This window comes from Salvelinus alpinus, chromosome 19 (assembly GCF_045679555.1).
Source record: "Salvelinus alpinus chromosome 19, SLU_Salpinus.1, whole genome shotgun sequence".
Taxonomy (NCBI): domain Eukaryota; kingdom Metazoa; phylum Chordata; class Actinopteri; order Salmoniformes; family Salmonidae; genus Salvelinus; species Salvelinus alpinus.
In genome coordinates this window covers 8,343,318-8,371,181 of record NC_092104.1, presented here as the reverse complement: position 1 = coordinate 8,371,181, position 27,864 = coordinate 8,343,318, and the positions used below count along the sequence as shown (strand labels likewise).

Genomic DNA, 27,864 nt, shown 5'->3' with positions numbered 1-27,864 from the left:
AACATGGAACTTACATACAACATGAAGAACGCACGAACAGGTACACGACTACAAACAAACGCTACAGTCCCGTGTGGCACGAACCTACATACAGACACAGGAGACAACCACCCACAACGAACACTGTGAAACAACCTACCTAAATATGACTCTCAATTAGAGGAAACGCCAAACACCTGCCTCTAATTGAGAGCCATACCAGGCAACCCTAAACCAACATAGAAACAGAAAACATAGAATGCCCACCCAAACTCACGTCCTGACCAACTAACACATAAAACAAACTAACAGAAATAGGTCAGGAACGTGACAGGTGGTTCTTTACAGTTCATAAGAGGTTTTAATTGAGATACAACTTAACGAGAAAAGCACAGTAAACTTGCTAAATGTGTCAAATTAAAATATTTATTAAAGCATTTACAAGTATCATGCATAACTATTGAAGAATCAAGTTAATGACGGTATCATTTAGGTTTTAAGAATCAAGGTAAGTCGACTCTTTCGGTCAAAAGCATTACATTTTTGCAATCGCACACATAATGTGGGATTTGTGTGCCCCTTGAAAACTATTTTCACCCCCCAACATAAGGAGACACAAAATTAAATGTTTCGTAGTTACACTGCATTTCTGAGATCTCTATACAAAAAACAGTCAGACAGCTAGATCCAGGATTCTTACAGCGTTCCAGTTCAATGTCTAATTTAACTGATTCATTCTTAATATATGACATAACGACAACATACACTGTCATAAATGCAAGGAGAAAAAAAACTATGTTTTATGTCACACGATTTCGGACACTTTCCGTCAAGACACCAACCATGATAAAGGGTTAATAAACACTTAAATCATCACATCAAATTGATTGAATATAACTATGATCCCCTGTTATATCTTATGTAATGACATGTATTGACATGAAAAAAAAAGACTCAACAGCTGTAACAAGTTGTTGAGTGTAGGAAATCGTCACTGGTACCCTAGTTTATAGAAAGACAAATAAGTGGCGCATCTGTTAAGAAATGAATAATAATAATCATTCTATCATTCTATATATCTTGATATCTGACTGTGGAGGAGTTTAGGTGGGCAGCCTTCACAGCTTATCAGTAGCAGGTTTGGGATAGTGGTACCTCAGCAGCTCGGTGGGATAGCATGTCTCACCGAACGGATACCCCATCCACAGGCCCAGCTGGTACCAGGCGCTCGCGTACCAGTGCATACCTTCCTGGTCATCCTGCCCCTGCCGCGGTGGAGCCAGAAGCTGGTCCCCAAGGAGAGGGAGGGAGGAGCGCAGGATGTGGAGGAGCCTGTAGGGGACGAAGGTGAGGTGAGCAAGCTGCTGCCGGCACTGCAGGGTGTAGCAGGAAACTAGGCGTCCGTCCACCACCATGTTCCCCTCCACAGTCAGGGGAGCGTAGGCCCCTAGGCTCTCTGCCTCGCTCACTTCGTTCACGCGTTTGGACTCCAGTGATCCGCTGCTGGGGTCATGCAGGTAGATTAGGTGGCCCGGGAGGACATCCTTGGCGAACACCGGAACCCTGCGTGCGTCGCTGGCCAAGTCAATGGTTGTTGCGTTGTCGGGGGCGATAAAGAGAACATGGTCAGGTGTGATGTACAGGGGCTCCTCGGACCCCTCCGTGTCCAGCAGGAGGTAGCGCTCCCTTGAGCTGCTCCGCCGGTCAAGCCACAGGAGGACCTCGCTGAAGGTGGGCCGGCCAGCAGCGTCGACCGCCAGCACCCTGTCCCCCAAGCGCAGCTCTGCCATGGTTCTCCTGGAGCCGTCACTGGTGAGCACCGTGGCATGGGCGGGGAAGCACTCCTCATCTTCCTCGCACAAGGTGTTTATAGTGAATGGATCTTTACTGGGATATTCGGCCATGTTTCTCCTCACCTCACTCACAGTCATTGTGTTCCAGTATCTTACTAAATCCGGGTTCCTTGTAGGAGAACCGTCGGTCTGGAGGCTACAACCTGCCTCGACCCAAAGCTTGCTCAAGCACTTCATGAAATGGGGTCCACTCTCGTTGTCAAAGCCACAATCCCCACTCTCTGGGGGCGGGCAACAGAAAGAAAGAAGGCAGAAGATAGAAAGAATGCAGGTTAGTCAAATAAGTATTTACCTTTCAAATAGATGAATAGAAATGGATTTCCCTGAGTGGCTCAGTGCAATATTCTGAATGCGGCAGCTGGGAGAAACACTGATAATAGCGACATTTGCACTTTAGTCAGGAGTTAGTCACTAATGCAACTTTATTTAACCATCTCAAGTGTTTTTTCTTTTGTGTGTGTGCTACTTCTTTATATATGTTGCCACAACTGTTTAAATAAAGTGTGTGTTTTGTATTTATTCTTGAATTGTTTTGACATTCTGTCCACGCTATTAAATTGCAGTCTCTAAACAGTGCTCGGTTTCCAAGATGGCTTTCCTAATGTACCCTTTCAGATAAAGAACTTTAGAACTACACTTCCCATCAACCCCTCCATCATAGACACATGAGCCAAACAATCTGATGGAAAAGGTTCTCAGGTTCTTCTTAAGGGTATATGTGAAGTCATCTTGGATATTGTGTAGACTGAAATGTAATAGCATAAATCACATTTTCAGGATGTACACACCTTACTTAACAGTTGCAGCAACATATGAGAACATGTAAAACACACACAAAAAAACATTTGAGTTCCCCTTTAAGCCCAGAATGACTGACATTGTCCCGTGTATTGTTTTTCAAGCACTGTGGTAATCATTATCAACACAGTCAAGTGATACTTCTGCACAGCCAGCTAGATACAGGAGGAGTCTCGTGTGACCTGGAAGTGGAAATCGCATGATTCCAAAAAACAGCCTGGTTTTCAGAAGGGACATATTTAGAGCACAAATTGAGGTTGCAGTGCATTTTCACTACTATAGTGTAAGAGCTATTTGAAAAGACCGCCTGCCATTTCAGCCTGTTTTGGTGCATAGAGTTTTGGCCAGTGGATTAGTTAAAAGACCAATACAATAAGACAGAGAGTTCCAAACCTTTCTACAAATAACAGCTAGTTTTCATTTTTCCCCTCCCAACTCAGATCACTCCCAGACAGTCCTAGCAAAATTATTGCTTGAGAAATTGCTCTTTGCTAAGAAGCCATTTTGTTTATTGTTAAACATTTTAATTGAAAACAATCAAATCAAATGTATTTATAAAGCCCTTCTGACATCAGCTGATATCTCAAAGTGCTGTACAGAAACCCAGCCTAAAACCCCACACAGCAAGCAATGCAGGTGTAGAAGCACGGTGGCTAGGAAATACTCCCTAGAAAGGCCAAAACCTAGGAAGAAACCTAGAGAGGAACCAGGCTATGAGGGGTGGCCAGTTCTCTTCTGGCTGTGCAATCACAGCAATCACAGTAACGTACTTCATTGTTACCCATAAATTATTTGAAATTGAGATTTTTCTTTTAAAACAAGCTGATTGGACCTTTAACATTCACATTTCATCAAATAATAAATACAGTTATTACAGGCTGTTCAGGTTTTTATCATATTTATTTACCCAGTAAGTAGACTGAGAACACATTCTCATTTTCGCAACAACCTGGGTAATAGTTACAGGGAAGAGGGATGAATGAGCCAATTGGGAGCAGGGGATGATTAGGTGGCCATGATGTTTAGATTGGGAATTTAACCAGGACACCAGGGTTAACAGCCCTACTATTACAATAAGTGCTATGGGATCTTTAGCGACCACAGAGAGAGTCAGGTCACCTGTTTAACATCCCATCCAAAAGACAGCACCCTACACAGGGCAATGTCCCCAATCACTGCCCTGGGGTATTGGAACACTTTTTAGACCAGAGGAAAGAGTGACTCCTACTGGCCCTCCAACACCATCTGGTCTCCCATTCAGGGACCGACCAGGACCAACCCTGCCTAGTTTCAGACGTGAGCCAGCAGTGGGATGCAGGGTGTTATGCTTCTGTTTTTTTTAAAGGATCATTCAAAACATTGCATTGCCCCCAGTTAAGCACGAGTATTTTACTGGACTAAGTTCTATTCAACCCTTTTTAGTCACAGAACGTTTAAGACGAGGGGTCATGTCTTATTTAGTAAAATAATTCAGCGAGTTATATTTTGGAGCACATTTCTATTAACATACAATTATTTAACAAGCTGTAATGAGGCTGTATATTCAGATTGCATTGTATGGTCAATTGCATACGACTTTGGAAAAATACATTTTAAAACCTTTCTGGTGTATCAAAGGTGTTATTATGCAACCTGTTTTCCTCTGTGCCTCTTCTGAAAAATCAGGCTGAAAATGTGGGAAGATTTTTATTGGCTGTTTTATAGATTTTTATAGGCTTTTATAGGCTACCCTTGTCTTATGCTGACCTGTGTTTTTACTATGAAATCTCTTATTGGTGGTGTTGTTGTTGTGGTTATTACACTTAGACATCCCATGTACTGGTCGCTTCATTTACTGCTCTCAATTTCTTTTCGTAAATATGTCAATATCTGGCTATTCCAAATTGGGGAGAAAATGGAAGTAAGATTTCGTAGCCTTTGTTGGTAGCCAAATAAAAAAAGAACTATAACCATGTTGACGTCCACTCACCGATGCAGTAGGGAAAGCTTGACCATCCAGAACTGGTACACTGGATCTGAGAGGAGACTTCGAGATTATAGAGTCGGTTACACGTTATATCGCATTTTTCTCCTTCAAAATTGGAGGCACAAAATGCTTGACCGTTGGGAACTGTATAGGGATCACAGCTGTGTCTGCACTGGATCTGTTTGTTGCAGGTCAATCTTTCTGGTATGAACCTACATCCCATGACATCACAGACGTGTGTCTGTTGAGAAACAAACCCTCCACTGTCGATCACCGATGTTGTCCATTCTGTATACACAACAGCAACAAAATACAAGAGCACATGAAAACAGCAATATAACACACATCTGTCATTAAAACAGAAATATAAACACAACCTTTGTCATGCCATATAAACAATATAAACTCACCAGAATCATTCACTATTAGGAGGAATTTATATTATGGTACTTGGATATTAATATGTTAGTCTGGTGAGTTCATTTTGCTGTGTGTATTTCTCTGTATGTCTGTGTGTGTGTCTCTCTGTGTGTGTTTGGCCCTGTCCGGGGGTTTCTTCGGATGGGGCCACAGTGTCTCCTGACCGCTCCTGTCTCAGCCTCCAGTATTTATGCTGCAGTAGTTTATGTGTCGGGGGGCTAGGGTCAGTTGGTTACCTGGAGTACTTCTCCTGTCTTATCCAGTGTCCTGTGAATTTAAGTATGCTCTCTCTAATTCTCTCGTTCTCTCTTTCTCTCTGAGAACCTGAGCCCTAGGACCATACGTCAGGACTACCGGGCATGATGACACCTTGCTGTCCCCAGTCCGCCTGGCCTTGCTGCTATTCCAGTTTCAACTGTTCTGCCTGCGGTTACGGAACCCCTACCTGTCCCAGACCTGCTGTTTTCAACTCTTAATGATCGGCTATGAAAAGCCAACTGAGATTTATTCCTGATTATTATTTGACCATGCTTGTCATTTATGAACATTTTGAAAATCTTGGCTCTCTCTAATTTTCTCCTTCTCTCTTTCTTTCTCTCGGAGGACCTGAGCCCTAGGACCATACGTCGGGACTACCGGCCGTGGTGACTCCTTGCTGTCCCCAGTCCGCCTGGCCTTGCTGCTATTCCAGTTTCAACTGTTCTGCCTGCGGTTATGGAACCCCTACCTGTCCCAGACCTGCTGTTTTCAACTCTTAATGATCGGCTATGAAAAGCCAACTGAGATTTATTCCTGATTATTATTTGACCATGCTTGTCATTTATGAACATTTTGAAAATCTTGGCTCTCTCTAATTTTCTCCTTCTCTCTTTCTTTCTCTCGGAGGACCTGGGCCCTAGGACCATGCGTCGGGACTGCCGCCCGTGGTGACTCCTTGCTGTCCCCAGTCCGCCTGGCCTTGCTGCTATTCCAGTTTCAGCTGTTCTGCCTGCGGTTATGGAACCGCCACCTGTCCCAGACCTGTTGTTTTTCAACTCTTGATGATCGGCTATGAAAAGCCAACTGAAAATTATTCATGATTATTATTTGACCATGCTTGTCACTTATGAACATTTTTGAACATCTTGGCATAGTTCTGTTATAATCTCCACCCGGCACAGCCAGAAGAGGACTGGCCACCCCTCATAGCCTGGTTCCTCTCTAGGTTTCTTCCTAGGTTTTGGCCTTTCTAGGGTGTTTTTCCTAGCCACCGTGCTTCTACACCTGCATTACTAGCTGTTTGGGGTTTTAGGCTGGGTGTCTGTACAGCACTTCGAGATATTAGCTGATGTACGAAGGGCTATATAAAATAAAATTGATTGATTGATTGATGGTTTAGTGAGTGTGTCAATGTGTGTGTCTGTGTGTCTATGTCTGTGTGTCTGTCTGTCTATACGTTTGTGTGTGTGTGTGTATTTAATTCATACAGTCAACATTATCAAGGGTATCAATCATGTTGGACCCCAACTGTACATAAATGCTTACTCACCATGACCAGGAAACAGGGATCCACAGACAGCTTTAGCTGCAGTTGAGTCTTCAACACAAATTTTGCTCCAACCGGCCCCGTCCACGTTCCCTTCAACGATCCCTGTGTAATCCGAGCCACTTGTCTGCAGCTTTACTTTTCTACATTTCACCTGTGGACTCCTGAGAGCCCATGTCAGTGTTACAAACTCCAACTGTCTGTCTTCGCAGGATAACCTGGCATAGGGACCAATATTTTGGAAGGAAACTCTCCATGCCACGATATCGCCAACTAAGTCATAAAGGCCATCTTGAATGTTGACAAGATGGAAGTTAGGCTCACAGGGTGAGGTTATCAATCCCCAGTCACCACCGTGGCAGGTTATGGTGCTGTCCTCAGAGGAAATGTGGTAGAAATCATCACATCTCAAGAACAGAGAGTCGCCTTGTTTGAAATCCCCTGTGCGACCTGAAGGTGAATAGAATTTACCATGAGGAACCTGGGGAGGGGCAAGGCAGGGGATTGATTTGCATTGCAGTATTCCACCTCTAGTGGGTGGGAACCACTCTCCTGATTCTACCTGGCATGTAAAGCTGGACACCCCGAAAAGATCGTACCCTGAGTCACAGCTGTAGACGATTGTAATGGAGTTTGAGTGTTGCAAGGATTGGTAATGCCCGTTGTTGATCTCCGGTGGGGTTCTGCAGCACAACGGAGGGGTGGGGTGTAAAATACCGTAGTGACACGTGCTTTCCAAGAGGAAGCCAAGACAGATAACAGAGATAGTTCTGCCATGAGGAACATGATCGCCCAAATGGATGCAGCCTCTGGGGACACAGGGCCTATCCACGGGTAGTAATAGGTCTGTTGGTGTGCATTGAATTTCAGAGCTAGAGGTCAGCTGGTAGCCCTCCAGGCACTCAATCACTGCCACCGGTCCATCCCCTGTCATTTTCTCCTCAACGATAGTGCTTCCACTGGGAGCGATGAAGCCTTGGCATATGCTTAGAGTTTCTATTGGTGGGAAGACAGCCTTCTGACTTTTCATCTCTTCTATTACCGATGACACAAAGACCCTGAATGCAGATTTTGGTTTTAAGTCGTGGATATCCGCCATAGTGTCGCTGGTGTTGAAGTGCGCCACCAGGTCACCGCTGTCTTCTTCCACAAGCACCATGTAAGTGTACCTCTCACTGTCGGGGTCGGATTCCATAGGGGGTGCCGCCCAGTTTAACACCACACTGCTGTGGGTGACGTGCAGCACTTTCAGAGACACTGGCGGATTGGGGTTCGTTCTCTGTGATGCCTCCCATAAAACCAGCACTGGAACTTCACATTTCGTCAGGTAAAGCTGAAAGGTGTAAAGGACTCCAGAAAGGAGGCCAGTGATTTCCAATGAGGGGCTGTTACCCCAAGGTAAAGTGTCGGTGTGGAAAAGCTGGTCTGACACTTTTAAATGATAGCGGAACATTGACTCTGCCACACTTCCTACTCTCCCCAGAGCCATGTCTTTGACTTCAATGGCCGTCTCATTAGCACGTGTCACGCTGAAGGGTGGAAGGGATGAGTTAAAAGCCTTGAGGGAGGGGCTAATCTCAACAGCTGAGCTGAAGTAGGATGAGTCAGTCAGGGTGTTGTTTGCAAAGGCAAAGCTGATGTGCTGGTAAAGCGAGCGGTTGCTGCTCCAGTTGTCAAATATAACAGTGAGCGAGTCTCTGCCAATCAGGTTTAGAAGAGGGTCTCGGTAGCGCAGAGAAACAACAAGGTTTCCTTCTGAAGTAAAGAAGCAGGCGTCCTGGGGGGCGAAGTTACGAATTAGAACGCTATCCTCGATCCCATCTGAGGCAAAGTTGTCGATGTGTTTCACTCCGCTGCTGTCGTCCAGAATGTAAAGGTCTCTTCCTGGCCCCCCGCACAGCAGGTCTGACCCGTGTTTCGGCACCAGACTGTCATCTCCGAATTTCCCAATCAGCTGGTTGTCCTCGTTGTCGCCAATCAGCAGGTCGTTGAACTCTGTCCCAATCACCCTCTCCACACCAGTGAAGGTGTCGTTCTCTGCGTCTGCTCCCCACCCCCTGCCTGAGTGCAGGTCCACCGTGACCCCGCTGCCCGTCCGCACGTCTCCACTGAAGAACACTGTATCAATCCCAGGACCCCCGTCAATCCTGTCGGCCCCACCTCCACCGTAGATGAAGTCATCTCCCTCGCCCCCCTGGATTTCATCCTCCCCTTCTCCCCCCTCCAGGACGTCATTCCCGCCATCTCCGAAGATGATGTCATTTCCTCCAAAGCCCTCAATCATCTCACTTCCCTGGTTGCCATGGATATAGTCATTCATGTTGCCCCCGGCAATAAGGAAACTGCCATTGCTCCCTGTGATGTAGTTACTGAAGGCAGTGGCGCCACGTATTCTAGAAACATTGCTGAATTCACTTCCTGATGAGGCACAGCTGATGTTGCAGCTCTTGGAGGAGGATGCCATGTCAATGCTGAGGACGGACTTGTAGGGGTAAGAATCACCATTGATTTTGAACAGAAATCCATCCAAGGAACGAACCAGGAGGTGCTGAAACTTCGGCCCATTCAAGTAATTCAGCAAGCGGACACGGACCGAGTCTTTCCTAGAGTGGGAGAACAAGATAATGTGGGGTCCCTCCAGGAGAACTTTGACGTCTTCATAGAGGACCTGGAGGAACAGGTTGTCCATTTTCATGTCTCCTGCCTCGTTGTCAATTTCGTTCTCATAGCCGTATGCATGGCCAAGGACATAGGTGTCTGACCCATTGCCTCCCCGCAGGTACTGATACTTGTAAATATTTCCAATGCCAGGGTCAATGAAGTTGTCCAACGAGTTTCCAATCACAGTGTATGAACACTTGCTCGATTTTGCTTGGAACCTTTCCACTTTCCTCCAGGGCTCTTTGCTCAAGTCAAATATTTGTTTCTGGTCTGTACACTCCTCCTTGCTGAGGTTAATTTCCATGGGACTCAAGACGTCCTGGTCGGACACATTGAGCGGCAAGGTGGCGATGATGCCGTCAGAAGTCTGCACAACCAGGTGTTGGAAGTTCTCACCCTGGAACCAGTCCAACAGGATGACTTCAATGTTAACAACTGCCACCTTCAACACAAGGTGTGGCAATCGAAGCTCTATTTTGATTTCCCCCCAGGAATACTGGATAAACAAAACGTCGCTATTTTTGTCTTCTGCGAGATTGTTGATATGAGCTCCTCCGCAGCCAGACCTGATGACGTATTTATCACTGCCACCTCCTCCCTGCAGGTGGTCCCTGCCCCCGCTGCAGCTGAGGAAATTGCCCAGCACATTCCCGACAATGATGTCATCATAGGGGGAGTCGAAGACAGTCACCACAGTGTGGAAGTGTTGGTCAGTTTTGTTGAGGTTGACGGTCCTGCCATGTTGCTCCGTGCTGAGGTCGACAATCAGCGGCGTCTTTACCAGCCCACTGTCTTCACTTTTTGAGATGGAAAAAGTCACATGATCAGAAGACAGAAACGCCAAGTGTTGATATTGTCTGTCAGTGTTCCACTTTTGCAAATGGAAGCACGTTGACTTTGGCTCTTCTTCGTCTGTCACCCGAACACCCTCATCCAGCAGTTCTGCACGAATCCTCTGGAAGGGCACGTGAAACACCACCAAGTCTATTTTCTGGTCTGTGGCGTAGTTGTTGATGATATCACAGCCTTCTGCTGGGAAGATCTCATAGGTGTCGGCTCCCTCTCCTCCTTCAAGTACATCTGCTCCCAGACCACCATTGAGAACGTTGTCCCTCTTGTTGCCTAAAATGCTGTCACTAAAATTGCTGCCCAAAACCCTGATTACGCTTTGGTAATCCCCCTCCAGTCTGAGAGATACCGGACTTTGGGATTTGGTGTTGTCCAGAGTTTCCGGGACACAGTTAGTATGGAACTTGTTCCCAATAAGTCCTCTGTCTGCTATTTTAAACATGACGCCATCAGCAGACTGAAATGTCATGTGCTGATAGTAGTCAACGTTACTGTGGGTAAACCAGTTCCTAATGGTGATCTGGTGCTTCTTCTGTTGTCCGTAAACGAGGAGAAGATCGTTTTGATTCCGGATACAATCAATGCGGCTGAAAGGTGCTTTTATCAACAGGTGATCCTCAAACAAATCGTGGGAGAAATTGTCAATCTCGGAAATGCTTCCGTCTGTGGGAAAGACGTAAAGGTCCCTCCCTTCTCCGCCAGAGAGCACCGAAGCCTGCGACCCGAGAAAGAAAATGTCATCCCCCCCATGACCGTGGATGGTGTAGCGGTAGTTCCGGATCACGTAGTCCAAATCCAGGCCTCCATAAGCGCAGGGGTCTGAGGGAGCTGGTGAAGGCTGCTCTGCTGCGGGTTGATGGAGGGCAAAGAATGAGTTGTCCTTGTCATTCCCATAATAGGTGCCGAACAGGGAGGAGCGGAGCAGGAGTTCTCCACAGATGACCTGTTGGGAGTGCACTGGGATGACCCACCACAGGTTTGCAGTCTTCTGGGTGTACAGGAACTGGCGAGACTCCCCCACCCCAAGAATGATGCTCTGAATGGCGGGGTTGTGGAATGTTTTCACAATGGTTTTGACCCCGCCTCGCCCATCATCAATGCCTCCAATCTGAATGGTGACATTGCCGTGGTTCGACAGCCGGACCGTTATCAAACCCCCATATTGTGAGAGCGTCCCTTCCGTCAGGTCGATGGTGCTTACGTTACCGTCATTGGCCACTATTTTGTAATAGGCACCGGGAGAAGACAAATTTCGCAGAAGCTCTTGGTTTTTCCTGTATTCTTCATCCACCTCTTTCATCTGCCTCAGCAGCCCTCCGGTCCCAAAATCCAAAGCACCTTCCCCTAACCCTTTTAAAACAGCATTCAGTTTCTGTATGTCATTAGCCCCCTTGGGAAGTCGGTCCAGCTCACTCACAACATCGCAGTAAAAATCACTGATAGACATCCTAACTATGGTCAGACCAATGATTATGGGCTCCAGAATGAGTGCGGCCGGAGGGAAGACCACTTCAGCGATGGACAGCACAGTGGTTGACACGTCCAAGACTAAGTTTGAAACTTTTAAGCCATAATATTTCTTCTGTTCTGGGTCAGAGTTGTTGCTTGTCTGAATAGCTACAGAATCTTCAGCTATGAAATAGAATTGGAAACCCAAGCCAACGAAGGGAATGTCCTTCAGAAATTGTCCAGCGGCACTCTCCTGAACTCTTTCCAGTGAGCCGCTTACTCTCTCCAATGTCTTCTCTAGACCCAATCTCTCTGCCCCTTTACGGATGGTGCTTTTTAATATGTTCTGGGACATTTTGGAGAGCTGTTGATTCACGCCAGTCAGCCCCCCGAGCCCGTGTAGAGACTGGGTGAGAGTGAAAGCCCCTCTAGCTGTATCGTTCTCTGCAAAAAACTTCCCTGCCCCAATGAAGCCAGCCACAATGCCATACACCGCCATGCCTCTGTTGATCTTGTCCAGAGCACCCCCACCTGCCGCTTTCACCCGACTGCCCTGATGCATGGCATTCTCTTCGATCTGCCGGGTGTAGAAGGTTTTGGACTCATCTAGAGGGAAGGAGACCAGGTGGGTATCCTCTGGGTTCCTCCTGCTTGCCACTTCCACCTCCACTTGACCGTCTTTAATGAGTAGTGACTTGTCCTTCACCACATATTCTTCTGAATTGCACACATTTCTGCGTCGTCGCCTCTTCTTAAAGCAACCATGTAAGTTATTATCAAGCTGCTCCCCAAAGCTGTTTTGGTCATTAAGCTGGTTTATGCTTGTTTCCATTTCGACGTCCATTTGGTTATTATTAATATTAGTCATTTTTCGCAAGGGGCTGCGAAACACGTTTCCATTTTCATAACTGAACAAAACTCTTCTTTCATCTTTTATGGTAATTTCATTCGTCATTTGCCCATGGTTTAAGAGATCAGGAAAAGCTGGCATAATACCCTCTTTTTCATAACTCCAGAATAGTTTTTCAGGAACATCAACCGTTTGGGTTTGGTAAACATTCAATGTGTTGGTTGTTGACACGAAGGTGTCGTACGCCACAATCTTACGGAGCTGGAACCCCTGTTTATTATTATTCACCTCCTTCATGAATCCAGTCATGTAATTCCCTGCGGCCTCCGTTCCAGCATTGCACACAATGAATCGCATTTCAACTTGGGGTTGTCTTATATTGCTGACCAATACCTTCACCACATTAGCCAGTTGATGGTAATTCATGTTGTTGATGTTGTAGTCCACACCATAATGTATCTGACCATGTATCTGACCAAGTTTTCTGTTACCATGAGAAATCAAGGTAATCTTGACTCTATCAGCATTCTGAATAAGTACATCGCTCATCCCATTTGGCCTGCTAAGCTCTTGAAATGTAGGTTGACCATTTTGGTCTATGTTTAATTTTAAAACCAACACCTTCGTTTTTTTCCCTATGAAGTAAGAAGATTCGTAATCGATGTAAGCTTGGTCATTGATGAAGACATCGGGTGGCCCAAGCACTAAGTGAATTTCCACTTCATTTGGCCGATTATTCTCAACCTGTTGCCACTCCGGTCTGGAGTAAGGCCACACGGAGCCGCACCCCGGGACAGAGGCTGAGAGGATGGCAATGAAAATGGAAAGTCCAGCGGGCCTCATGGTGGCTATGTGACATTCACAAAAACTGCTTTCTCCTGAGAAAAGAAAAACACTGTAAGGAAAGATATTAAGGATGAAAGAAATTAAGAATAGATTCATGATATTAAGGATTAATGATATTTAGGATATTGTAATTTCTGCTTCCAACTCATGCTCTCAAACACGTAGATCCCCTGAACGTAGCTCACTCTCCAGATCCCAATCACCTGAATTCTGATCACCTGTTCACACACCTGTATGTCATTATCACACTCTATTTAGTTCAGTTCTTTGCGCCCCATCTTTGTGAGATATTGTTTGTTTTGATACGCTTTTCTATTGAGAGCTCTGTTTTTCCCGTGTTAGTCCTCCTGTGTATCATAGTTTTGGCCATCCTCACTAACCATGCCTTTAACAATTCCCTGCCTGTACTTTAGCCTACCGGATTCCCTGTCATCAACCTCTTGCCTGATCTTCCGAACTACGTTACTAGCCTTTTCCCTGATATTAAAGATATATTAATGATATCAAAGATATATTAATGATATTAAATATATATTTATGCTATTAAAGATATATTAATGATATTAAAGATATATTTATGATATTAAAGATATATTTATGATATTACAGATAGGTTAATGATATTAAGGATTAATGATATTAAGGATCGATTAATGATATTAAAGATAGATTAATGATATTAAATATATATTTATGATATTAAAGATATATTAATGATATTAAAGATATATTTATGATATTAAAGATATATTTATGATATTACAGATATATTTATGATATTAAAGATATATTTATGATATTACAGATAGGTTAATGATATTAAAGATATATTAATGATATTAAAGATAGATTAATGATATTACAGATAGGTTAATGATATTAAAGATTCATGATATTAAGGATAGATTAATGATATTAAAGATAGATTAATGATATTAAGGATAGATTATTGATATTTATTTTACCTTTATTTTATCAGTGAGTCATACTGTGACCAGGATCTCTTTCTATAAAAGGGATTTATGAATGAAAACATTGCAATGTATCAACCTACGTGACATCAAAGAGGGCCAACCAACTTTCTGGTAGAAAATGCAGTAATGAGTACTAAAAGTGTTGCCCGTAATAAAGAGCAGTGTGCTATGATAAACTGCATCTAACGGCTTTAATGAAGTGGTAGCTGCGTTCATATACAGTACCAGTCAAAAATGTGGACACACCTACTCATTCAAGGGTTTTTCTTTATTTTTACTATTTTCTACTTTGTAGAATAATTGTAAAGACATCAAAACTATGAAATAACACATATGGAATCATGTAGTAACCAAAAAATCTAAATCCCTTTCCCTACATGCCACCTGGTCTAGGCCAATTGAAGAAAGCCTCTAAATTAGCAGTGAGTGATCAACAGTATGGAAAGCCTTTCACAGGTCATTGAAGAGGGCAGCACAATGTTGCCTTTTAGGAATTTGTACACTTCAGTGCATTTACTGTTTTCCAAAACTTAGAAGGATCACCAGCAGAGTCAGAGATAGAGCTCAAAAAGTAGCTTGATTTTTCTTTTTTAACAGCTTTCTTTTCTCAATTGTCTTAAAGATTGCCAGTCCTCCACAGAGTCAGTTTTCCTTACTTTGGTTTCTCATCTGGTTTTTCCTTGCTTTGGTTTTCTCATCTTTGACTCTGAATTGTTTAAAAGGAGCGTGTTTATCTGCCATAGGAATAAATATGGAGGAGAAATGTTATAGAACCCTTGAGGGTTTTTACCGAGTGGAGCAGAGGTCTAAGGCACTGCATTGCAGTGCTAGAGGTGTCACTAAAGACCCTGGTTCGATCCTGGGTTGTAACCACAACCGGCCTTGATTGGAAGTCCCATAGGGCAGTGCACAATTGACCCAGTGTCATCCGAATTAGCGGAGGGTTTGGCCGGGGTAGGCCGTCATTGTAAATATGAATTTGTTCTTAATTGAATTGCCTAGTTAAATTTAAAAACGAGGACTAGTATTTTGCTGTTTCTTATCTCTAATACATACTATGGGACAATGATCACTGAGAGCATATGCAAATACTACACTAGACAAATATTTATGGGGGTTATTAGTAAGAATGAAATCAATCAGTAAGGGTTTTGAGATCAATGGAATCAGATTAAAATCAATCCATATACTCTTAAATTGATCTGATGCCGGGGATATCCCCTAAAATGACCAACTCAGAGGACAAAAAAGGCAGAGGGTCGGTAAATCCCAGCAACAAATACACGTGTTCTGGTTTATCTACAACCAGAAGATTTTAAAGATTGGGACGCCATGAAATTAGATTTTATATATATGGCCACTCCTCCCCCTTTCTGTATGCGGTCACTCCTCCCTGATGAAGCTACCGCCAAAGGAGTGGAGATGCTGCAGGGGATCGGAGTGGCTGCCAATGCTCCATTCTGTGTGTGCATAGGAGGCCTTGGTGTGTCTCCTGTTGCATGATTGGGGCTGTCATGTGGGGCAGAAGTGTCCCAGGCCTGTCCTGGTGATGGGAGTAGGGAGGGTAACCTGGGAGGGAGGTTGTGGGGGGAATTGAGGAGGGTGGTGTGGAGGGCCTGATGTATGTATATGTACTGTAGCCTGATGGTGTGAATGATACATGTTGTGGACTGGATCATGTGTTGCACTACCCTCAAAAGTGTTCTGCCAGACCCTAGGGTAGTCATCGGTGCTGTGTAGAACTGGGCTCAGTTGAGGCGGGCCTGGTCTGGTAGAGCTGTGCTTTCGCGGGTGTGGTCTGGTAGCATTGAAGGGAGGTTGTAGGGGGAATTGAAAAGGGTGGAGGTCAGTGTGGCTGGCTACGCTCCAAACTCTGCATGGGGCCTCTTTGACAGTAAAAGGTTTGGGCATAGCTCAGTGTATCTACATGCAGTTCCCAGGAGAGAAGTGGTGGAGGGTGGTGTGGGGGCCAGTGTTGCTGGCTGTTCCCGTGTGAATGATGATATGGCTTGCAGAGCATATTCTCTAAAATAACCTTTCCATTGGAGTCCATCATTAATATAATGTATGGTTTCTTGTCAGGTCTATGGAGGATGGCAGGAGTGATGGGAGTAATTACAGGCCGTGAGATGGTGATGGAGGGAATCAGCTGGGTTGGTGCATTGGTTCTGTTGGTTGGTTGTTTGTGTTGGTTGGTGGGTTCTGATTCAGCTGTTGGCCTGGTCCTGGGTTTTTGTGGACTCTTTGTAGAGTGGATGTTGGTTGCTCAGAAATTCCTATCTTAGCTTATGTAGCTCCTTCTGCAGGTTCTGCTTGTGGCTGGTGTTGACTGTGCTGGACAGTTCCTCTCTAAGTCTGAACAGTTCCATCTTGAGAGCCTGGTTGTCCTGCTCAACGTTTGTCATTGTACACTGCAGCTCCCGGATCTCCTTCCTATGCTGACGCACCAGGCTGATCTCCTCCTCTATAAGATGCTGTGGTACTGCAGGTGTCACGTGTGAGAGAGGCACGCTCAGGGCTGTGTCTGCTGCAGGTGAGGGAGGGAGAGTACCACTGGGGACTACATACTGGGACACAGAGGGAGTGGAGACTGTTTTAGGTTAGTGACAGTGGAGTGGTTTTAAATTCAGCAACAATAGTTTTTATTTGGTCGAAGTAGTTGACAATTTGATCCAGACTGGCATCTGAACCTTAAACCATCACAGTGCCAAATGAATGATACATTTTGGGGTGGAATCAATGTACAGTTGCCTCTGTTCTGTTTTCTGACATTTTAAGTTCATTGTTGGTCTTGTGGAGAGCTGTGGGCCCAGCAGTAGGATCAACATGCTGGTCTTGTGGAAAGGTGTTTCTGCCAAGCATTAGGATCATCTGTGTAGAACAGAAGGTCTCCTTTTATTTCCTTGTTTACGTTTAGAATTAAGACTCTGGAGACTCTCTTAAAAATTCGTTTTTTAATTTATTTTTTCCTGACTCACTTGTAACATTTTCAGGATAGGTGATGGCAAGATCTCTGAAACAATGCTTGGAGAATGCATCCATCATCTTCTCCATGGTGATCTCTTTAAACAATGCACTCTGCTCTAGAATGATGTGCATGTAACTCTTGATGAAAGCACTTATAGATAAATAAACCTATAGATAAATGCACTTTTATGAATAATACAACAAAAGATGCACTACATGACCAAAAGTATGTAGACACGTGCTCGTCCTATATCTAATTCCAAAATCATGGGCATTAATATGGAGTTGGTCCCCCCCTTGCTGCTTGAACAGCCTCCACTCTTCTGGGAAGGCTTTCCACTAGATGTTGGAACATTGCTGCGGGACTTGCTTCCATTCAGCCACACGAGCATTAGTAAGGTCGGGCACTGATGTTGGGTGATTAGGCCTGGCTCGTAGTCGGCGTTCCACTTCCTCCCTAAGGTGTTCGATGGGGTTGAGGTCAGGGCTCTGTGCAGGCCAGTCAAGTTCTTCCACACCGATCTCGACAAACGATTTCTGTATGGACCTCGCTTTGCGAATGGGAGCATTTTCATGCTGAAACAGAAAAGGCCTTCCCCAAACTAGCCCGAACCATTAAAAACGGCCCCAGACCTTTATTCCTCCTCCAACAAACTTTACATTTTACACTATGCATTCGGGCAGGTAGCACTCTCCTGGCATTCGACAAACCCAGATTAGTCCGTCGGAATGCCAGATGGTTTCGTCTGCTCCAAAATCCAATGCTGACAAGCTTTACACCACTCCAGCCAACACTTGGCATTGCACATGGTTATCTTAGGCTTGTGTGCAGCTGCTCAGCCATGGAAAACTGACGAACAGTTCTTGTGTTAACGTTGCTTCCAGAGGCAGTTTGGAACTCGGTAGTGAGTGTTGTAACTGAGGACTGACAATTTTCACGAGCTACACGCTTCAGCACTCAGCGGTCCCGTTCTGTGAGCTTGTGTGGCCTTCTACTTCACGGCTCAAGCTTGTTGCTCCTAGACGTTTCCACTTTACAATAACGGAATTTACAATTGACCGGGGCAGCTCTAGCAGGACAGAAGTTTGACGAACTCACTTGTTGGAAAGGTGGCTTCCTATGACGGTGCCACGTTGAAAGTCACTGAGCTCTTCAGTAAGGTCATTCTGCTGCCAATGTTTGTCTATGGAGATTGCATGGCTGTGTACTCGATTTTATACACCTGTCAGCAACGGGTGTGGCTGAAATTGACAAATTCACTCATTTGAAGGGGTGTGCACATACTTTTGTATATATAGTGTGTCACACCCTGATCTGTTTCACCTGTAGCCTAGTGGTTAGAGCATTGGACTTGTAACCGAAAGGTTGCAAAATCAAATCCCTGAGCTGACAAGGTAAAAATCTGTTGTTTTGCCCCTGAACAAGGCAGTTAACCCACTGTTCGTAGGCTGTCAGTGAAAATAAGAATTTGCTTTTAACTGACTTGCCTAGTAAAATTTAAATTGTCTCCACCCCACTCCAGGTGTTGCCCATTATCCCCTGTGTATTTATACCTGTGTTCTCTGTTTGTCTGTTGCCATTTCGTCTTGTTTGTCAAGTCAACCAGCGTTTTTGTGTCTCAGCTCTTGCTTTTCCCAGTCTCTCTTTTTCTCGCCCTCCTGATTTTGACCCTTGCCTGTCCTGACTCTGAGCCCGCCTGCCTGACCACTCTGCCTGCCCCTGACGCTGAGCCTGCCTGCCGACCTGTACCTTTGCCCCACCTCTGGTTTACTGACCCCTGCCTGTCTTGACCTGTCTATTGCCTGCCCCTGTTGGATTATTAAACCATTGTTATTCGACGTTGTCTGCATCTTGGTCTTACCTTCATACCTGATATAGTGTATTAAATTTGTTTTTCAACTAAACAACACATTGCACATAAATTAAGTTACTCTCTCAATGAACTATCCTCCAGAAAACCTTCCTCTTCCTATCAAGGCCTGAGCTATCCTCAAAAACACTTCCTCTCCCTATCAAGGCCTGAGCTATACTGTTAGGGGAATTCGGCGCATGTGACAAATACAATTTGATTTAGTATGATTTAAAGTGCTGCTGCTCATGCAATTGGTTGCTAGGACATGTTAATATTATTAATGATATTAAGAATAGATTACTGATATTAAGGATAGATTAATGACATTTTAAGGATTAAGGATAATAAAGATAGATTAATGATAATAAAGATAGATTAATGATATTAAGGAAATTAAAGATAGATTAATGATATTAATGATAGATTAATGATATTAAGGATGAATGATATTAAAGATGAATGATATTAAAGATAGATGAATGATATTAAGGATTAATGATAGATTAATGATATTAAGGATTAATGATAATAAAGATAGATTAATGATAATAAAGATAGATTAATGATATTAAGGAAATTAAAGATAGATTAATGATATTAATGATAGATTAATGATATTAAGGATGAATGATATTAAAGATGAATGATATTAAAGATAGATGAATGATATTAAGGATTAATGATAGATTAATGATATTAAGGATTAATAATATTAAGGATAGATTAATGATATTAAGGATTAATAATATTAAATATAGATTAATGATATTAAGGATAGATGCACAATGCAAATAGTCCGGGTAACCTTTGGTTACCTGTTCAGGAGTCTTATGGCTTGGGGGTAAAATCTGTTGAGAAGCCTTTTTGTCCTAGACGTGGCACTCCGGTACCGCTTGCCATGCGGTAGTAGAGAGAACAGTCTATGACTGGGGTGGCTGGGGTCTTTAACAATTTTTAGGGCATTCCTCTGACACCGCCTAGTGTAGAGGTCCTGGATGGCAGGCAGCTTAGCCCCAGTAATGTACTGGGCCGTTCGCATTACCATCTGAAGTGCCTTGCAGTCGGAGGCCGAGCATTTGCCATACCAGGCAATGATGCAACCGGTCAGGATGCTCTCGATGTTGCAGCTGTAGAACCTTTTGAGGATCTCAGGACCCATGCCAAATCTTTTTAGTTTCCTGAGGGGGAATAGGCTTTGTCGTGCCCTCTTCACGACTGTCTTGGTGTGTTTGGACCATTCTAGTTTGTTGTTGATGTGGACACCAAGGAACTTGAAGCTCTCTACCTGCTCCACTACAGCCCCGTCAATGAGAATGGGGGCGTGCTCGGTGCTCCTTTTCCTGTAGTCCACAATCATCTCCTTAGTCTTGGTTACGTTGAGGTTGTTATTCTGGCACCACCCGGCCAGGTCTCTGACCTCCTCCCTATAGGCTGTCTCGTCGTTGTCGGTGATCAGGCCTACCACTGTTGTGTCGTCTGCAAACTTAATGATGGTGTTGGAGTCGTGCCTGGCCATGCAGTCGTGGGTGAACAGGGAGTACAGGAGGGGACTGAGCATGCACCCCTGGGGAGCTCCAGTGTTGAGGATCAGTGTGGCAGATGTGTTGCTACCTACCCTCACCACCTGGGGGCGGCCCATCAGGAAGTCCAGGATCCAGTTGCAGAGGGAGGTGTTTAGTCCCAGGTTCCTTAGCTTAATGATGAGCTTTGAGGGTACTATGTTGAAAGCTGAGCTGTAGTCAATGAATAGCTTTCTCACATAGGTGTTCCTTTTGTCCAGGTGGGAAAGGGCAGTGTGGAGTGCAATAGAGATTGCATCATCTGTGGATATGTTTGGGCGGTATGCAAATTGGAGTGGGTCTAGGGTTTCTGGGATAATGGTGTTGATGTGAGCCATTACCAGCCTTTCAAAGCACTTAATGGCTACGGCCGTGAGTGCTACGGGTCTGTAGTCATTTAGGCAGGTTACCTTTGTGTTTTTGGGCACAGGGACTACGATGGTCTGCTTGAAGCATGTTGGTATTACGGACTCAATCAGGGACATGTTGAAAATGTCAGTGAAGACACCTGCCCGGAGCACTCGTCCTGGTAATCCGTCTGGCCCCGCAGCCTTGTGTATGTTGACCTGTTTAAAGGTCTTACTCACGTCGGCTATGGAGAGCGTGATCACACAGTCGTCTGGAACAGCTGGTGCTCTCATGCATGCCTCAGTGTTGCTTGCCTCGAAGCGAGCATTAAAGCGATTTAGCTCGTCTGGTAGGCTTGTGTCACTGGGCAGCTCTCGGCTGTGCTTCCCTTTGTAGTCTGTAATAGTTTGCAAGCCCTGCCACATCCAACGAGCGTCAGAGCCAGTGTAGTATGATTCAATCTTAGCCCTGTATTGACGCTTTGCCTGTTTGATGGTTTGTCGCAGGGCATAGCGGGATTTCTTGTAAGCTTCCGGGTTAGAGTTTCGCACCTTAAAAGCGGCAGCTCTACCCTTTAGCTCAGTGCGAATGTTGCCTGTAATCCATGACTTCTGGTTGGGGTACGTACAGTCACTATGGGGACGATGTCCTCAATGCACTTATTGATAAAGCCAGTGACTGATGTGGTATACTCCTCAATGCCATCGGAAGAATCCCGGAACATATTCCAGTCTCTGATAGCAAAACAGTCCTGTAGTTTAGCATCTGCTTCATCTGACCATTTTTTTTAATAGACCGAGTCACTGGTGCTTCCTGCTTTAATTTTTGCTTGTAAGCAGGAATCAGGAGGATAGAGTTGTGGTCGAATTTACCAAATGGAGGGCGAGGGAGAGCTTTGTACGCGTCTCTGTGGGTGGAGTACAGGTGATCTTGAATTTTTATCCCTCTGGTTGCACATTTCACATGTTGATAGAGATTTGGTAGAACTGATTTAAGTTTCCCTGCATTAAAGTCTCCGGCCACTAGGAGCGCCGCCTCTGGGTGAGCGGTTTCCTGTTTGCTTATTTCCTTATACAGCTGATTGAGTGCGGTCTTAGTGCCAGCATCTGTCTGTGGTGGTAAATAAACAGCCACGAAAAGTATCGCTGAGAATTCTCTAGGCAAGTAATGTGGCCTGCAATTTATCACAATATACTCTACTTCAGGCGAGCAAAATCTAGAGACTTCGTTAGATTTCGTGCACCAGTTGTTGTATACAAAGATGCACAGACCGCCCCCCTTTGTCTTACCGGAGTGTGCTGTTCTATCTTGCCGGTGTAGCGTGTATCCCGCTAGCTGAATATCCATGTCATCATTCAGCCACGATTCTGTGAAACATAGAATATTACAGTTTTTGATGTCCCGTTGGTAGGATATTCGTGATCGTATCTCCTCTAGTTTATTGTCCAATGATTGCACGTTGGCGAGTAATATTGACTGTAACGGCAGCTTTCCTACTCGCCTTCTGCTAGTCCTGGCGAGGATTCCAGCCCTTCGTCCTCTGTGTCGTTTCCTTTTGCGAATAATTGGGATGTTTGGAGAGTATCGTGTGTGCCCTGCCTGTTGTTGCTGTTGTTGTTGTTGTTGTTGTTGTTGTTGTTGTTGCTGTTGTTGTTGTTGTTGCTGTTGTTGCTGTTGTTGTTGTTGTTGTTGTTGTTGTTGTTGTTGTTGTTGTTGCTGTTGTTGCTGTTGTTGTTGTTGCTGTTGTTGTTGTTGTTGTTGCTGTTGTTGTTGTTGCTGTTGTTGTTGTTGAAGAAGAAATCTTCATCGTAGAAAAAATCTTTGCCTAATCCGAGGTGAGTGATCGCTGTCCTGATATCTAGAAGCTCCTTTCAGCCGTAATATACGGTTGCAGAAACATTATGTACAAAATAATTAACAAATATCGCGAAGAAAAACACATAAGAAAACACATAATAGCGCAGTTGGTTAGGAGACCGTAAAACGGTCTATATTAAAGATAGATGAATGATATTAAGGATTAATTATATTAAAGATAGATTAATGAAATAAAGGATAGATTAATGATAATAAAGATAGATTAATTATATTAAAGATATATTAATGATATTAAGGATTAATGATATTAAAGATATATTAATGATATTAAGGATTAATGATATTAAGGATAAATGATATTAAGGATAGATTAATGAAATAAAGGATAGATTAATGATAATAAAGATAGAGTAATGAAATAAAGGATAGATTCATGATATTAAGGATAGATTAATGATATTAAAGATAGATTAGTGATATTAAAGATTAATGATATGAAATATATATTGATGATATAAAGGATGGATTAATGATATTAAGGATTAATGATAAAAAGGATTATTAATATTAAAGATACATTAATTTATATTAGAATTATAGTAATTCCACCTGATTTTACAGGAAAAGGCTTTCCAGCCTACTCCCCCAGCCTTGGAAGCCTAATAAATGACCTTTTGTAAAATGTCCACTGTTGTAGACAATGGGGCATTAATGTCATTGTTCAATTTTTCTTTTTTATTACAGTCTTACACCATTTGTACGAAACTGAAGTTTTACATGCCCACAGCAATAACATACATGAGCACAACAGTAACATGTTCACATTGCTTTCACACAAAATGCAAATGATAAGCACCTTTTTGTAAGCTTAACTCTCTACATAAGACACACAAATCAATTGAGTAAGTGTTGACAATCAAAACAGAATAATTTCCTTACATCATATACAATGCCTTTAAAAATTATTCATACCTCTTTACTAGAAATGTTTGCACATTTATAAAAAAAAAATGAATACAGAAATATCTAATTTACATAAGTTTTCACACCCCTGAGTCAATACATGAATCACCTTTTGCAGCAATTACAGCTGTCCTTCTGAAAAGCGAAAAGGTGAATTTGTCTCCAAGTGTCTGTTGGAAAGCAGCCTGAACTAGGTTAACCTCTAGGATTTTGCCTGAGCTAAGCTATATTCCGGGTTTTTTTTATCCTAAAAAACTCCCTAGTCCTTGCCAATGACAAGCATATACATAACATGATGCAGCCACCACCATGCTTGAAAATATGAAGTGGTACTCAGTTATGTGTTGGATTTGCCATAAAGCTTTGTATTTAGGACATAAAATTAATTTCTTTGCCACATGTTTTGTAGTTTTACTTTAGTGCCTTATTGCAAACAGGATGCATGTTTTGGAATATTTGTATTCTGTACAGGCTTCCTTCTTTTCACTCCGCCATTTAGGTTAGTATGGTGGAATAACTACAATGTTGTTGATCCATCCTCAGTTTTCTCCTATCACAGCCATTAAACTGTGTAACTGTTTTAAAGTCACCATTGGCCTCATTGTGTAATCCCTGAGCAGTTTCCTTCCTCTCCGTCAAACTGAGTTAGGAAGGACGGCTGTATCTTTGTAGTGACTGGATGTATTGCTACACCATCCAAAGTGTAATTGTTTTAAGTCGGTCATACCAAGGATAATTTAGCTATTAGATTTTTTTATGTTTTACTCTCTCGAATGGACACACAACCAATAAAATTAGGTTGCATTTCTTGAGCCAAGAAACAAATACTGGTGCAGGGATTTTCAAGGCAATAGATGTTTATCTTCTCAGAAAAATCTAACAGAAATGAAGCTACTCTTACCTTTATGAAGGTAAACAAGTTGATATGTGTTCCTGCATTGAAGGTTCTGCACTGTGTTCTCTCTCTCTCTCTGAGTGTGTCAGTTTGCAGGAGGTAATGATAAAGTGTTTCGAATCACATTGGTTTTTATATGAAGCTTGCTGTTTGGCTGTGGGCTGGTCTAAAACCCTCTGGAGTCAAAACGGGGGTGGAAGATTAAAAAACATGTTATCTGATAAGAGAACAAGGGGGAGGGGTTGAGGGGAGAAGATCCTTGACTTGCCAGGAGAACAAATTGGGCTTGCGAGAGAAGAGCCCCCCCCCTCTCTTTCTTCACCTTTTTCTCTCTCTCTCTCTATAAATAATTTATTATTTTGACTCTATACTCCAAAAGTTTGGGGTTTGAAATCAAACAATGACTGTGAGGTTAACATGTAGTCTGTCGGCTTTAATCTGAGGTTATTTTCATCCATATCAAATTAACCGTTTACAAATTACAGCACTTTTTGTACATAGTTACCCCCCCCCCCCCCCATTTCAGTGGACCAAAGGTATTGGGACAAATTCACTTACATGTGTTTTAAAGTAGTGAAAAGTAATTTGTCCAACAATGACTACATCAAGCTTGTGGCTCTACAAATTTGTTCCATGCATTTGCTGTTGGTTTTGGTTGTGTTAATGGTAATGTTAAATAATGTAGTGTGTCACTTTTATTGTAATAAGAATAGAATATATTTCGAAACACTTCTACATTAAAGTGGATGTTAGTATGATTATGGATAGCCCTGAATAAATTGTGAATAATGATGAGTGAGAAGGTTAGATGTACAAATATCATAGCCTCAAGACATGCTAACCTCTCACCAATACCAGCCAGCTGTATGTTGATAATGTCGTCGTTCAGCCATGACTCTGTGAAGCATAAGATATTACAGTTACAGTTTAATGTCCCGTTGGGGTAGTTTAATCTTCCTCGTAGGTCGTCGATTTTATTTTCCAATGATTGCACGTTAGCTAGTAGGACGGAAGGCAGTGGGGGTTTATTAGATCACCTACGAATTCTCAGAAGGCAGCCCAACCTCCGTCCTCTTTTTCTCTGTCGTCTCTTCATGCAAATAACGTGGATTTGGGCCTGTTCCCGGGAAAGCAGTATGTCGTTCACATCGGGCTCGTCGGATTCGTCAATGGAAAAAAAAAGCTTCTGCCACTTCGGGGTGAGTAATCATTGTTCTGATGTCCAGAAGTTATTTTCAGTCATAAGAGACGATAGCAACAACATTATGTACAAAATAAGTTAAAAAAAATAAGTTACAAACAACGCAAAGAAAAAAACATAAAAACACAATCGGTTAGGAGCACGTAAAACGTCAGCCATCTTCTCCATCACCGTCTTCTCAAATTGAATGCAGGGACAGTGTGCACGGGCTGTGCCACTTTTGTTTTAGAAGTGGGATAAACACTCCAAACAGCAGGGTCCGCAAGGAGGCATCCGCATGGTCCTAAAGCACACCGCTGCCTCGTTTTGTATCACATTACAATTATAATGTGGGGGGGGGGGGGCATGTGAGAGTTGTGCCCCTTTCAAATATTCAGTCTAATATAGTTTATACAGAGTTTCAACTAAAAGGCAACTATTTTTTTGAATTTATTATTTGAATATATGTTCATTATTTTTTAACAAAATGTATTTATTTGATAGTTGATCAAAAACTACAACAGTTTGTTGAATTAGTCTAAATATATGATCATTAGCACATGGTCTGGAGGGCTCTCAGATGTGAATCTTAATAAAATATATAGCCTAGAATGAAACACATGGGGTACATGGAATCACATCAACATTAGAGTAGACCACTTTTGCAGCTTCTAAATGACTAACAGATATATGTTCATAATGAGTGAGACATAAGATAATACAGTAACACTTCACATCATGTTCTTGTACACGTGCAGTAACTCGGATCATTACAATAGCAACATGGTTGTTGCATAGGACTTTGTAAATTGCTTTATATTTGCATAACAATGGAGTTCTTACATGGAAAAAGGAACAGTCACTATTCCTCGTGTCCAGTACTTACAAAAACTGAATAAACTATCCCTTTAAATGTGGTAGAGTGTGTTTGAAACAAGAATACTTCTCCTCAGATGGACAAAAAGGTCCAAAGTAGTTTTTGCTAAGCATCCAACTTGCTGTTTGCAAATGGCTTTGAATTACTCTGCAGTATTTTCAGGTATCAAAAACTGTATTGCAGCTTTCAACATTTTCAGTGGCATGTTGAAAGAGTCATACACTAGTTGAGCATCACAACTTATTTATACTTCTCTGTACATAATATCATTGGTTAGTTGGTTTGACTTGATTATGTACACCTGGGGCAATGGACAGTCAGGAGAATGGACATTTACAGAATGTTCAGATAGAAATGTATTGTGTAGATCAAATATGACTGATCTTCAACATGAAGTTCCAGATACAACCCTGATGATCTATTTTTTTAAAATCTGATTCTACTGCTTGCATGAGTTACTTGATGTGGAATAGAGTTCCATGTAGTCGTGGCTCTATGTCATACTGTGCGTTTCCCATAGTCTGTTCTGGACTTGGGGACTGTGGAGAGACTCCCTGGTAGCATGTCTTGTGAGGGGTATGCATGGGTGTCTTCACTGTGTGCTAGTCATTTATACAGACAGCTCGGTGCATCAACGTGTCAATACTTCTCACAAATACAAGTACTGATTAGGTTCATCTCTCCTCTACTTGTCCATCTGAGCCAGGAAAGATTGGCGTGCATATTATTATTGTTAGCTCTCTGTGTACATTTAAGGGCCAGCCGTGCTGTTCTGTTATGGGCCAACTGTAATTTGCCTATGTCCATCTTTGTGACACTTGGCCAGGGGAAACAAAAGTAGGGCCTGTAAACTCTTGGGAAAAAAGTGTTCCAAAAGGGTTATTCGGCTGTCCCCTTAGGACAACCCTTTTTGGTTAGAGGTTTAACTTTTTTGGGTTCCATTTAGAACCCTCAGTGGAAAGGGTTCTACACGGAACCCAAAATGGTTAAACCTGGAACCCAAACAGGGTTTTTCAAAGGCTTCTCCTATGGGGACAGCCGAAGAACCCATTTCAGGTTCTGGATAACGCAGTTTTTTTTCTAAGAGTGTAATACTTGTTTTTTGATAGCGATGTCAAGAAAGCAGAGCAGCGCTTTATTACGGACAGACCTCCCCATGTTATCTACCATTGCATCAATATGTTTTGACCATGACAGTTTACAATCCAGGGTTACACCAAGCAGTTTAGTCTCC

General features: G+C 43.2%; 2 protein-coding genes across 2 annotated transcripts in view; both read right to left on the bottom strand.

Annotated features, from left to right (window-relative positions):
- LOC139544962 (perforin-1-like) overlaps positions 1 to 11,795 on the bottom strand; it is a 42,240-nt gene extending 30,445 nt beyond the window's left edge. The window contains exon 1 of the mRNA XM_071352209.1: positions 11,791 to 11,795. The gene's annotated coding sequence lies outside the window, so the exon portion shown is untranslated. The remainder of the gene's footprint in view (positions 1 to 11,790) is intronic.
- LOC139544960 (uncharacterized) lies at positions 384 to 24,708 on the bottom strand. The gene is made up of 4 exons (XM_071352206.1): positions 24,580 to 24,708; positions 6,545 to 13,228; positions 4,600 to 4,884; positions 384 to 2,053 (listed from the first exon to the last, which is right to left on the bottom strand). Exons 2-4 carry the CDS (start codon positions 13,191 to 13,193, stop codon positions 1,098 to 1,100), a joined length of 7,890 nt encoding a protein of 2,629 aa, XP_071208307.1. The 5' UTR covers positions 13,194 to 13,228; positions 24,580 to 24,708; the 3' UTR covers positions 384 to 1,097.
- Between the last annotated feature and the right edge of the window lie 3,156 nt (positions 24,709 to 27,864).